This window comes from Propithecus coquereli, unplaced genomic scaffold (assembly GCF_000956105.1).
Source record: "Propithecus coquereli isolate 6110/MARCELLA unplaced genomic scaffold, Pcoq_1.0 Scaffold117, whole genome shotgun sequence".
Lineage (NCBI taxonomy): Eukaryota > Metazoa > Chordata > Mammalia > Primates > Indriidae > Propithecus > Propithecus coquereli.
In genome coordinates, this window is record NW_012135747.1 from 536,888 (window position 1) to 550,511 (window position 13,624).

General features: G+C 45.0%; 1 protein-coding gene across 1 annotated transcript in view; it reads right to left on the minus strand.

Annotated features, from left to right (window-relative positions):
• The window catches only part of LOC105822062 (core histone macro-H2A.2), a 44,520-nt gene that overhangs the window by 4,463 nt on the left and 26,433 nt on the right, over positions 1–13,624 (minus strand). The window contains exons 3-7 of the mRNA XM_012658999.1: positions 10,764–10,870; positions 9,269–9,466; positions 7,456–7,566; positions 5,911–6,010; positions 1,694–1,783 (exon numbers count right to left, since the gene is read on the minus strand). Of these exons, the coding sequence (XP_012514453.1) occupies positions 1,694–1,783; positions 5,911–6,010; positions 7,456–7,566; positions 9,269–9,466; positions 10,764–10,870 (606 nt within the window). The remainder of the gene's footprint in view (positions 1–1,693; positions 1,784–5,910; positions 6,011–7,455; positions 7,567–9,268; positions 9,467–10,763; positions 10,871–13,624) is intronic.

Consider the following 13,624-nt stretch of genomic DNA (forward strand, 5'->3'; position numbering starts at 1 on the left):
GGGAGGGGCAGTTTGGGAATTAAGCCCCGACCTGTGGTATCTGATTCCACCTCCAGGTAGAGAGTGTGGGAATTGGATTGGAGGACACCCAGCTGGTGTCCGCTGCGGACTGACTGTTCGGTTGGTGGTGAGGAGAACCCCCCGCCCCCATTTGGTCACAGAGGTCTTCTTCTGTGTTGATGATTGCTGTTGTTTTGGTGTGGTGGCCAGAGCTTTGGCTTCCTATAAAGGCTGCTGGAGTCTTTCTAGTCCCTTGCTTTGAGCAGTGGTCCTGGCTGTGGTCCCCTCCATGCGTGAGGGGCTCGGCATGTTTCCAGGCCTGGGGCCCGGGGGCCTACAGCTGTGCAGTTGCAGCTGTGGCTCTTCTGTCCCTGTTCACACATATGCTTGTCTTGTGTTTGAGTGTGGCTCTTTCTTACAGTTTTAAAAAAGAAACTGCATCTATCACTGCTACCCATAGGGGAGTGGCGTGTGCAGATTTGAAGTGTGCACTATATTCTTTCTGGGCCAGAAGCCCTCATTATTTTCTAACAGTCAAATCTAATCAGGACAGTCCTCACTTCAACTTTCAAGGTGGCCCCTCTTGGCCATACAGGGTCAGATTCAGAGCTTTTCGCCCAGCCTGTGGCCCAGCCTCATCATGGCTGCTGTTTCTCTCCTAAAAGCTGACCCAAGCCTCCCTGCCGTGCGTGGCAGTCCTCGCACAGGTGGTCTCAGGCCCTCACTGCAGTCCTCCCAGCCCCCCACGCTGAGGTCGTGGCTCCCTCTCTGTGCCCCATTTATGTGCTTAAGGACAGCAGTGGGTGTCATTTTTCTCTGAAGGCCTGGCTTTAGTGCAGCCCTTGGCACCGACTGGATGTCTGAGGAGCGAACTGATTGGGGACTTTGTGTAGGTGTGAACATGGATCTGAGGTTAGATCCCTCTGTCAAAAAGTTGCCCCAGTAGCTTTGATGACACGTGTTCACACGAAACTTGTGCACAAATGTTCCCAGCAGCTCTATTCACAATAGCCAAAGGTGGAAACAACTCCATTATCCACCAGCAGAAAAATGCATAAACAAAATGGAATGTTATTCCATAACAAGGAGTGAAGTGCTACTATATGCTAAAGCAAGGATGAACTTTGAAAAGACTACGGTAAGTGAAAGAAGCCAGACACAAAAGCTCGCATGATAGATGATTCCATTTATACAAAACGTCCAGAATAGGCAAATCCATAGGGGCAGAAAGGAAATTAGTGGTTGCCAGGGGCTGGGGTGGGGGAAGGCGTGACGTCTTAATGTGTAGGGAGTTTCTGTATGAAGTGACATAAAAGCTCTAGAATTAGATAGTGACAATGGCTGCACAACATTATAGGAATAGGTATTGTCACTGAATCACACGCTTTAAAATGGTTTCATCAGTACCTTTTATAGTATGTATATTTTACACCCCCGCTTACACACACGTAGTTAACCCAATGGCTCCAGACCATTCTGGGGGATCTGGTGCAAGTTGACTTGAATTATCCAGCCATGTTATAGTCCCCAAAGTGCATCTGAAAGGATGCATGGGGCCTGCTCAAATGATCTGAGAGATGCTAAAATCGCTTTCTGATTAGCTGCGGCATACTGTCTCATAAACCGAATGTGCAGGAGGCACGTGAGGGCGGTGCCTCCCCACGCTGGCTGTAGGGCCCGATTCCACACTTACCTTCAGCAACTTCCAAGGGGCCTTGGGATTTGCGAAGCTCCTTTACTGTTTCCAAGAACTCTTTGCCCCCAGCCTTTTCCAAGGCTTTACCTGCAGAGGAAAACAATGAAGCCACTGTGGTTGTTCTTTTGATGTAATTAGACTTTCTGACAAAATTCTTAGTTGGCCAGGAAAAAAAAAACACTTAGAAACTAGGACTCAAACTTCCTACTTGTTATGCTGGTTGCCAGTGGTCACTGGTGGCCCAGTCTCTGGGCCCCTGTCCAGCAGACTTAGATTGGCAAGTGTAGCAAGTTGTTTCTTTAAAATTTTTATTCGTTTAGCATACTTTTCAAAAGGACCCTTTTAGGGGTGATTCGACCATAAAGCAGTCTCATGACGTGAGTTCCAAGGATGATTTTAAAAAACTGAAATTCCAGCATTGAGTTTTACGGGTTCAGTACCCGTGTTGAGAGCTCTGAAGTCCTGCACCCATCTTAGGCCACCAACGTATTGTAAGTCCTTGGGGTCAGGACAGACACAGCCTGGCATGTTGCTCCCCTAACCTAGGTCTCAGTTTTCAATGGAATAACACAGAGATTTGAGAGGCCAATCTCTAAGGACTTTCCTGCTGGCAGATCTCTTGAGTCTTTGATGTTAGGGCAATTCTCTACTCAATATCTCACGGTCTTGCTCCTACAAGAGGCCAAGTGGGACCCCCAGGAGGTGGCAGGACTCCACTCTGGCCCAACAGGAGCCCCACCTGTGAGCACCAGGGGACCCCCGCCCCCCTCCCCACACTCATGTCTCTGAGATGACATGTTCTGTCCAGACCAGCATGGCAGCTGCTCTTGGACAGGAGACCAGGTGTTTGCGCTCAGGTATTTTCATCTTCTAAGGAACTTGCTGATCTGGATGTCTGGGGCAAGTCTCAGCTCTCTCTCTTTATTAATCGTTATTATTATTAATATTAATACAATTCAGAGGCTTCCCTAGGGCTGGGTGATACAGCTTCCCCACTCCCCACTCAGGCACTCAGATGTATTTGGAGAGACACAATGCATTGTGCAGATTGTTTAGGACGAATGTCTATTCTATTAATAGCAGTCACTCTGCACTGCAGGTGGGCCTGGGGAGGGGGTTTCATCATTAATGTGCTTGGGTTTCAACAACACAGCTGGGAAATGGTGATCACAGACTATGCCCAGCACCACTGGGTCTCCTTTCTGGCCCCTAGACTCCTGGCCACCGTGACCTGCTGGGTGCAGAAACCTGGAGAAGGCCTAGTAACCGAGGCTGGTAGCTGGCTCACACTGAGAAGCAGGGAAATAGTTCTACACTGCCGCACTCTGTGTTCAGGTCAGGGGCCCACTGGGGTGTGGAGAAGGCCAAGCAAGTCCACCCTCCTCACCGAAGACTGTTAAGAAGAAAGCAGCCTGCAGAGGTGATGAGGAAGTTTCTCTCTGTGCGAGCATTCCCATGAACAAACGAGGGAATGCTAGAATGAGACTATCACTGCTTTGCAACCCCTAACGAATAGAAAAATCTACAGGGTGTCCCAAAAGTCACCATACATAGAGAATTTGTAAAATTTTGTAATGAATATTTTGTAAATAAAGGTACGTTTAGCTACAATTTCCCATTTCCGCTATGTATGGCGACTTTTGGGACACCCTGTAGAGAAGGGGCATCCACGGCTGCTGACATCACAGAGAGAGACACTGGGCATGTGTGCCTGCTGGTGCAAGACGCCCCTGCACTGACCCAGCAGTCTTGTCCAAAGGCTTTGAACCTGCACCTCATTAAACCTCTAGATCCAATTACCAATTTATATTATAAAAAAACAGGAAGAAACGTATTTAATGACACCAGGAGGATGCAATTAACAAAATCCAGACTGTGGGAAACCCTATAGGACAAATGAGCCAGCTTCCTCAACAAATAAATTGCAAGGAAATACGAGAGAGATGAAGGGGGAACCTATGAGCTACAGGAGACTTTTCAACCAATTGTAGGGTGTGGACTCATCTGGATCCTTAATCAAATAAATTTTTTAAAAATTGGCATTTATGATATAATTGAATTGGAACACTGGTTATTTGTTGATGTTCTTTTCTTTAAGGTATGGTAACGGTATTGTGCTTATGTTTTTAAAAATAGCCCTTATCTTTTAGAGATCGTTCTGAACTAGCCACAGATAAAATGAAATGAGGTCTGGAAGTATGTGGAGAAGGGAAGAGCTGAAACAAACTTGGAAATGGGCGGTGATTATTGCATCTAGTTGTGTAGTATTTCATTATACTTTTCTGCTATTTTTGTGTATGCTTGAACTTTTCTGTAATAACATAATGTTTGAAAAAGAATAAATCCGGGCCTTAGCTGCGTGGGATGGTTGGCTTGGGAGATGGTGTTGGAGAATGATCTCATCGCAGGAGGGCTCCCAACGTCACAGCAGCAATGAAAAAGAAAACTGACGGTTAATGCTTAGGGGCCAGCACTGTGCTAGGCCCATGCATGTATCATCCATTTAATCTTCACGGCACCCCTGTGGGACAGGTACTATTGTCATCCTCACCTACGGAGAAGGAGACAGAGATGGGGGCTAAGAAACCTGCCCAACGTCACATAGCTAGGAAGCGATTCAGAAAAGCCGGGACACAGACCAGACAGACCCGGAACCTGCTCTTCTAACCACCTGGCCACCTTTCAGCCCATTCTCCTCCTAAGACTGCGCTGCTGGGAGCTGAGCTGGAGTTTTTGCTCTAATATCAGTCCTCTTTCTACTCTACCATGCTGCCATTAAAAAAAAAAAAGAAGAAGTATCTTTGTTGTTTTTCTGATGTAAAAGTGTGAACACTATAGAAATGTATAAAATAGGAACACTGCAACTTGTTTTGTGAGAAGTTAGGACACCTATTCAGAGGTTGAGATTGAGGCCCCGAGGGGTGTCTTTCCATGGGGGAGGGAGAGGCCTGTTTCTCTGTGATGCTGGTTTTCCCCAGTGCTGTCCTATCTCCTGTTCAGCAAAGCAAGTGGCCTCTGGGCCAGGACAGAACCATGGGTGAGTCGAGCAGCCTGGTTCCCCTGGTGCTACCACCAGGCTGAACAACTAGCACCTGCCTCCAATCACCTGCCTCAGAGGCAAGCCCTGTATCCCAGGGACAAAGCCCTTTCTTTGCTCACTTTACCCTTTCAGCGAAGAGTTTAAGGCAGTTCTGTCTGGTAAAAGTGGACAAGATGGTGACTTTTTTTTTTGGTGAAGCCGAGGTCTCACTATGTTGCCCAGACTGGTATTAAACTCCTGGGCTCAAGCAATCCTCTGGCCTTGGCCTCCCAAAGTGCTGGGATTACAGTTGTGAGCCACTGCACTTGGCCAGAGGTGGTGACTATTAACCTGCTGTTATTTCCAGTGCCCTTGACAGCTTACCCTGCAAGCCCCTCCACCCTGCCTAGTAACAGCTCCCCCGACTCGTGGGACACATGGCAAACCACTGGTAAAATAACGATGCTCATAGCTTTATGGAAAACCAAATTTTTTCTAGATGTCCATTTCCTGTTTTTCCGATAGCATTCTCAATATTTGACCTTAAAATATATGTGAAGTTTTATCCCAAACATGTACAACAATATTTATTGTAGCACTACTCATTATAGCCCGAACTAGAAACTACCCAGCTGCCATCAATGATAAAATAGACCAATAAATTGTGGTATGTTTGTACAGTGTACGACTACACAGCAAGGAAAATGAATGAACACAACCGCACTCAACACTATGGATGGATTTCACAAATGCTAAGTTAAACAAAAGGAGTCAGACACAGAAAAGTACATGATTTCATTTATATAAAATTCAAAACAGATGAAACCTATTTATGCTGTTAGAAGACAGGCTGGTGTTTACCCCTGGAAGGGATAATGACCAGAAGGGAGGAGGAGGGGGACTTCTGGGGTGTTGGTGAGGGTCTACTTCCGGACTAGGTGCTGGTTGCACAGTCGTGTTCACTTTGAGACAAATTCATCAAGCTATACACTAATGATCTGTTTTCATATAATACTTCAATATAAATTTCAAAAAATATATGCAGGATTAAGACAAAGTTGGTTATTCTCTAGTGAAGCTGTTCAATCACACACAAGGACAGAGTTTGACATGGGACCCCAAGCAGTGGGGTAGCCAGTTGACAATGAACAGTGGGCTATTCTATGGCACCTCTACCCACATTGCAGGACCTTACCTATGTCTTCCTTGAGGTCAATTTCGGCTGTGGTTGGGTGAACAATGCCCTCCACTCTCATGGAGCCAATATGGCTGATGTCACTCTGGGTCAAGGACAGCTGCATTAGGAAGAAAATGTGGAGAATATGAGAGAGGTCAACTCCCATTGAAAATCTCACATTTTACCTGACACCCATTACTTCTCTTCAATTATTCACACCAAATATAAACATGAAGGCTACACATAGAGCGACAATGTCAAGTTTCCCGGGTGTTTGGTTTTCAACAGGCTCCTTGAGCTCAGTGGATTTGATCTTCACTTTGGGGCTAGCAGTATGCAACAGTCTGCCTCCTCTTCCCCGAAACGGGATAGGACCTCCCCTCTTCTTTCTGTCCCTTGCAGCTTATGCTTTGGGTTCCCAACCCTGGTGGCCTTGCTTTTACGAGCTGCATCCTCTGAGCAGCTCCTGCAGGGGAAGCTACTCCACAGAGCAGCACAGAACATTTGGGGCAGGGCCCTGAAGCCACTGACCTTGCTGGAGAGAAGCAATGGGCTCTGAGATTCCAACCTGCCAATCTCTGGCCACCTTGCCCTTTGGGGGCTACATTCTGGGCGCCACCCTTGGGAAATGCCTTATATGTTCGTAGCAGAGTGGAATGGTGGGCATTCTCCATTGTTTGCCCATGGGAGCAGGAACTTTATGTTCCCCTGGCTAAGTCAGAGACAGTTAATTGTCATGTAACCATGGACAGTCCTGAGAGGGGACATAAATTCCACCTCTTTGCTTCCCTGTTTTTATCAGTGATGAATTAGGAACCTGCCACATTGATGCTCTTCTTAGAATGTGCTCTCCCCGATTGCTTGTGTGGAGGGTCACTCTATTGTTAGGCTGCAAACATGGGGCTACCAGAGATATGGTTAACTGACTATTTCCTGGTGTATCTTATTTCAGCCCCAGTTGACTTGGTAGATTAATCGTCTGCTCAGTAAACTTTACAGTTGTAGGCATGAATTATTTGCATCTCTGGCTGGGTTGCTGTTGTGTTGCTGAAGACTGGTGAAATGTATATCCCCGTTTGTTTTCTTTCTGCAGCCCAGGAAGGCAAGCTGGCTGAATTATTGGCAAATAATTCATGTCTAACACCAGGGACATTCAAGAAACATATTTTTGTTTTCATTCTTTGATAAATTACACTTAACCATGCAAGATATAGACCTCTCAGAAGCTATTTGAAAGTTAGCTATGGATTTTTTGGGTAGGCACAGAAATAACTGGGTGTATGGAATTCCCAGCAAAACCAGTAGCTACAGACCAGAAAGATCCTCTACGTTTACCTCTGGCTGACCAATGCCAGCATTAATAATTTTCAGCACCAAAGTGCTTGATTACTTTCACAGTGCAGAAATTGCCATAGCTCTTTAGTTTAAAAATGAGTAATTCAAGACTAGAGTGAAAGTCATGTCAGGGGGACAAGGGATAATGGAGGCATCATTGCTTGTAAATGGTGGGTTATAAAAGTATAATAGTGTTTCACTAGAGCACGTTGCAGTTCTCTTTATTACCTTCTGCCCCAGAACAAGGCTCTTAGAAGACAGGATGGTGAATCCATCCCCTGGCCCATCTTCGGAGGTGGAATTTGAGGTTCCTTCTTTATCGCTGTCCTTTGGTTTGGACTGTTGGTAGAAATCAGAAGGATGGATGAGAACCAATCCAGAAAAAGCCTAATGTGGCTTTATTAAGCTCTTCCCATGGCTGCCACCCACTTGGATACAAAAGGAAATGGTTAGGCATTACGTTCTACTGTTTCTTGATGGAGGGAAGCAAAGGAGAGCAATATAAGGAAAAGAAAAGGGTATTGCAAAATACAAAGTGTGTTAAAGGGATAGTCCTCACCCAAACCTGGATACTGGTACTCTTTTCAATACCTGTATTTTATGGTGACAAGCATCAGAGCCCAGTGGGGCTGTGCAGGGACCACTGCCCTACCTCCCTCCTCCCCGGGATTTCCCTGGGGCACAGTGGCAGTGGAGTGAGCTCTTACATGATCCCCCCACCTTTTTAAAATAGGGTCTTGCTCTGTCACCCAGGCTGGAGTGCAGTGGCCTGATTATAGCTCACCGCAGTCTCAAACTCCTGGGTTCAAGCAATCCTCCTGCTTCAACCTCCCAAGTAGCTAGGACTATAGGTGTGCACCACCACATCTGGCTAATTTTTAAAAAAATTTAGAGATGGCATCTTGCTTTGTTGCCCAGGCTGGTTTCAAACTCCTGGGCTCAAGCGATCCTCTCACCTAGGCCTCCCAAAATGCTGAGATTACAGGCATGAGCCACCGCGCCCAGCCTCTTACACGATCTTTTGTGTTATCATGGAGGTCTGTGGAATGAAAATTTTACAACCTCAAAAACAGCACTGTCAATAGAACTTTCTGTGATCATGTTCTGTCTGTGATCTTTAGTGTGACTAAGTACTTGAAATGCGGCTAGTGCAACTGATGAGCTGCATTTTTAATTTGATTTAATTTTAATTCAAGTTTAAATAGCTACATGTGACTAGTGATTATTGTACTGGGCAGCATATGAAGATATTACTCCACAAGTGGCATCTCTGAGCTAAGCTACATAGCACATCAAGCTATCCACAACATCTGAAATGCCCCTGGCTGCATTCAGAGGACTACCTGAGAGCTTGTTTAGTGTGCAACATGGAGCTCTGTAGAGCAATAAAAAACAGGTTCTAGGCTATCCTCTCCCTCTTAAGATTTTGGTTGGGGGAGGGGCAGTAAAAGGAATCTGAAGACCAGCCATTCTTTGAGTTTGGAAATCTCTAGATGACCCTGTTTGATGATTTGGGCTCGAATCTCAAAGGCCCTTTATTCTTCTACACACACAATCTTGTTATTTTCTCCCAGGTCCAAGCTACAGAAAGTCCCCAGTCCTTCAGAGGTGCCATCGTTTCATCTTTAAACCTGCCTCTTGTTCCGTGGATGTCTTAGTCCATTTAGGCTGCTATAACAGCACACCACAGACTGGGTGGCTCATGAACAACAGAAACTTATTTCTCACGGGTCTGGAGGCAGAAGGCCAAGGTCAAGGTGTCAGCAGATCCCTTGTCTGGCGAGGGCCTACTTCCTTGCATAGGATGCCTCCTAACCGTGTCCTCACATGGCAAAGGGGCAAACAGGCTCCTTCTGGCCTCTTAGAAAGGCCCTAGTCCCATTCATGAGGGCTCTGTCCTCATGACCTGTCACTTTCCAAAGGCTCCACCTCTTAATACCATCAACTTGGGGTTAGGTTTCAACTTAGGGATTTTGGGGGGACACCAGCCTTCAGACCACAGCAGCAGGAGTGCCTGGCCCATGGAACAGCCTTGACTCACCTTTTTGGACGTCCGCGGCTTGGCAGCCTTGGATTTCTTGCCTCCCTTCTTGCCTGATGCGGCCTTCCTTCCTCTTTTCTCTGGGGGCGGGGAGAGGATAGTTTCCGACTTGCCTTTGGTCCCTCGCTTTTTGGCCAGCAGTTCGGGGTGAATTCTGGGCAGGACACCTCCACTGGCGATGGTCACTCCTTTTAGCAGCTGAAGAGAGAGAGGCCTGAGCTCGTGCAGCAAAGAGCCCACGCTTCTGGATTGCATACAGTTCTAACTGTTGGCAAAAACAAGGCTTAAATCTGTTCTTTGCTTTCCTAAAGAAATTGCGTAATACACAATTTAATTGGCTTTCCCCTCTTTCAGTTGTAGAGCATTTCTCCGTAGGTATCAAGGCATCCCGTGTTGTTGTACAGAAAGCAAAACAAAGCAAAGCAAAATAAAAGAGTTATAGAAGCTGAAACCAGGGATGTTGCCCAGGGCTCTGGAATTCCAGACACAACGGAGCATAAAGAGCTTCACATGTGGGGAGCGCAGCTTGACAAAATCAAGTTCAAAGGTTAATGCAAAGACTAGCCCCAGTTAATGACAGACCAGTGGTCTCCACACTCTAGGATGTGCATTCCATCAGTAAAATATGTTTGGCCATGCACTTCCCGATTGATACGTTTATTTATTTGTAAATAATTGACACGTATTGCTACACGAATATATTCTGCATATTCTAAAGCAGTACTACCCCCAGCGTGGTCTGTGACCATGGCTCTCCGTGAATGTTACCCATCTGTGACAAGATAAATACGGATAGCACGAGTAAGAGTCTAGAATCCTTTACAACAAGTTGACAGAGTTGCGGTACATCTATCGATATAATAAAAAATTGTGGTTTATAGTTTGCCCTTGTTTTTATATTTTTCTAGTAATTAATTTTTATTACATTTAAATTATCAGTCCATGATAGATTGGCAATAAGAACTGATTCTTTACTACAGTTTGAGAAGAATGAGAACAGAAAATTACTATAAATGAAAATAAATAGAAATAAAAATTCTTATACTATTCACCCACCACCTTGCCTATCTTAGGGTAGAGAGGGAGCATTCACTTGATTTTGGAGTCAGTTTCAAAATATAAAGGGTCAGTTCTAATACATAAGGAAGGTTTCTCCTGCTCTTATTGGAAAAAATTGTCAACAAAGTTTGGGCAAAGAAGCTGTGAAGAGACCACATGTGCATCTTCCTCAGCAACACACAGAACTTGTCTTTAAAGAGGAAAGGAAGGTCTGACAAGACCTAGAATATATAATGGGATCTATTCCAGAGGAAATTTTATATTGAATCTGAATTATATAGCTAGCAGAATTTGTTCTTCTTTTATGTGGTCTGAATTTTTTTGTACAACCGTGTTTGGGAACAGTAGCAGGAATGACTCGTGGCCCGCCGGGTCCACATGCAGGAGCATGTTTGGCAAACCCATTCTGCGGCATGTCCCAGTGTTTCAGACGTACCTGGTTGAGCTCCTCGTCATTGGCAACTGCCAGCAGGATGTGTCTTGGGGCTATCCGGGCCTTCTTGTTGTCCCTCGCGGCATTCCCAGCCAATTCTAGGATTTCCGCTGAAATCACAAGGGAGTATTAACAGGCCATCACATAACGGGGTCTGCGCTTTCCAAAGCCTTCAACTTTGATCACATTTATTCATTTACGATTTTTATGCCTGGGCCTAGAAAGAAATCCAGAAAGCTGGAGAGATCTAGGGTCACAGACAAGTAAGATATTTTAGCAAGATGATATACAGTCCTGTGGCAAACTCTTCCTGTTGTCCCTTAACGTGAACTCTCCTTCCTTAGCATATGGGCCTCTGTGTTTTTGCTGAGCCCATCACTGCAGGAAGGACGACTTTATTTCCCACCCTCCCTTTTTGATAAGTGTGGTCATGTGGCCAAGTTCTGGCCAATAGAAGGCAAGCAGTTGTGCGGTATGCATGGGGAGGGTGCCAGTGAATCGGCCGTGTCCTTCCATTGCTACTGGCAGACTGAGGACATGATGGCTGGAATTCTAGCACCATCTTTGACCAACAAGAAGAAGTTGTGGACGACAGAGCGATAAGATAGAAGGAGACTTGAGTCTCCTCACCAATCTAGACTGTCTTTTCTAGACTTCTTTGGTATGTGAGTGAAATAAACAGTAATGTTCAAGCCACTGTCAGTGGAAGTCAATCCTGATCTATACAGAATCCTAATATAGAACCTAAATTTTTTTCAGTCTACGGACAGCAGGGCTGTCTTTGAAGAGAAGAGTGGTGTAGGTAAGGTCTGTCTTTGGTACCCATCGGTATTGCTTCTAGACTTCCCTTTCCCATTGCTTGATGCCTCAGGGCCCTCCTGTCCTAGAGGAAAGGGGACGGGAAGAGCTGATGTACACTGTGCGAGGAGGAAATACTCAGCCCGGAAAGGGAATTCCTAAGGCGGATTGCCTGAGACACCTGGTGGGAAGGCATGTTCTATGTCCCTCAGAGCTTAAGAATGGCTGTGACTTTAACAAACACACCATTTGGTAAATGGGAAAAAGTTCATAAAAAGGAATTTTCCTAAAGCTATTTCACATGCTATCAAAATAATATTTGGGGTCAAAATAAAAAAAAAATCTGTAGCATTGATTTCTACCATTTGTATGTTTTTCCCCTCCTCCTCTGTCTTACTTTGTCATTTTTCTTTCTTCCTCAATTTTAGAAGGATGTTCTACTACATCAAATTTGCCTGCCCTCAAAAGCATGAATGAGCCTTTAAAGAAAATTCCTTCCCTTAGAAAGCCGGTGGCAATGTGCCAATGTGTTGACTCACTGAGAACGAAGGGACAAAGTGTGTACAAGCGTGTGCGTGTGTGGGGGGGCTGCGCTGGTATAATGGTATAAATACTAACCCCTAAAATTAATGAGCGATTCTGTACGAGTCTTTACAGTCAATCTAATTTCCAATAAAATCACACGAAATTGCCATCATTCATAAAAATCTACAGCAGGAATAAAAACTTGGCATAAGTGTGCCATATTAACTAAGCAAATGTGATTAACAAAAAATTGAATAAACATTGGAGTTAAACATTAATATAGCATTTTCATAATGAAAAAATGCTAAATCACTGCAAATACATTCTCACATCTTTTCCAGATTATTAAGCAAGGAAGGTTGTATTTACCAACAATTCATTTATACAGTGACCGTGTTTTCTGAATCAAAGATTGGAGCACTGTGGTTTGAGGAGCGCGAACATACTTGCTGGGACAGTGGGATATTTGAAATTAATGCCATGTTAGATAATCAGGTTTGCTGAACTCAGGTTGTTGCCCAACCAGTGTTGGTTTACATTGTGTACAAAACGAAAGGACAGAGACTCTCCCAAAATAATACACATGAGCTTTACAACATCCCTTTTGGCTGAAGAAATCATTCTTTTCACTCCCCTTATTCAGCTGTATTCCAGATGGTTACTGTTGCTGGAAGTGTGACTTTTGAGAAGTGAGGGGTTTGCTATAGAAGTCTCTATTGCTTAAGGAATAATGATCTTCCTACAAAATCTGCAGTGAAACGAATTTGTGTTGTGTAAATCCAGTTTTCCTATTGATTGCCAATATAAGGATTTCGCAGGATTAATAAAATCCCTGAGATCAATAAAAACAGTCAAGAATGTAGCAAACTTTTGTAGCTCGTGTGGCTATATTTGCCATAATAACGTCTGAAACTCTTAATGATGATGAATGTTATTTCAAACGTTTAAACAGGGACATCCCTGTCCAAGGATGTCCAGACTAAACATCCAAAAGAGCTAAGAACGACCTGATCCAGATTTTCTGCTGTGTTATTATTAAGGAGTTTTTCTCTTCGAAGAAAAGAACTAGAACACGGAATCAAGGTTTGCTTTCTTATAAATTACACCAGAAGGGTAGTTCAAGAGCCCGGTCGCGTGTCCGCTGAGCGTCACCTGCGTGCCCTGAACTGTGCTGCGCTCTCAGCCTTCAGTCTTGTCTGTGCTGCATTTGATTCCGGCAGATTTTTCGTCTTTGCATCTGTCTCTCAAGCTGCAAATAACCTGACCTTCTTCCGGGGCTTCCCGAAGCTCCAGTTAGCCCTGCCTCTCATGCTGACAGTTAGTTTGGTGAACTTGGGGAGGGCGCTTAACTTCTTCCTCTAAGTGCCGGTAACGAGAGGCAGGAAAGTGATGGTCCAAGATGCTAAATTGAATTCGATTGCTCAGAAGCTTAAAACTGGGGGCTCCTTGATCCCCACACCCATCTAGAAAAAGGGATGAGTGGAGTGCTCCCTACCCCGAGGTGCGGGCCCCAGAAATGACAGTCCCCTGAAATGAGCAGG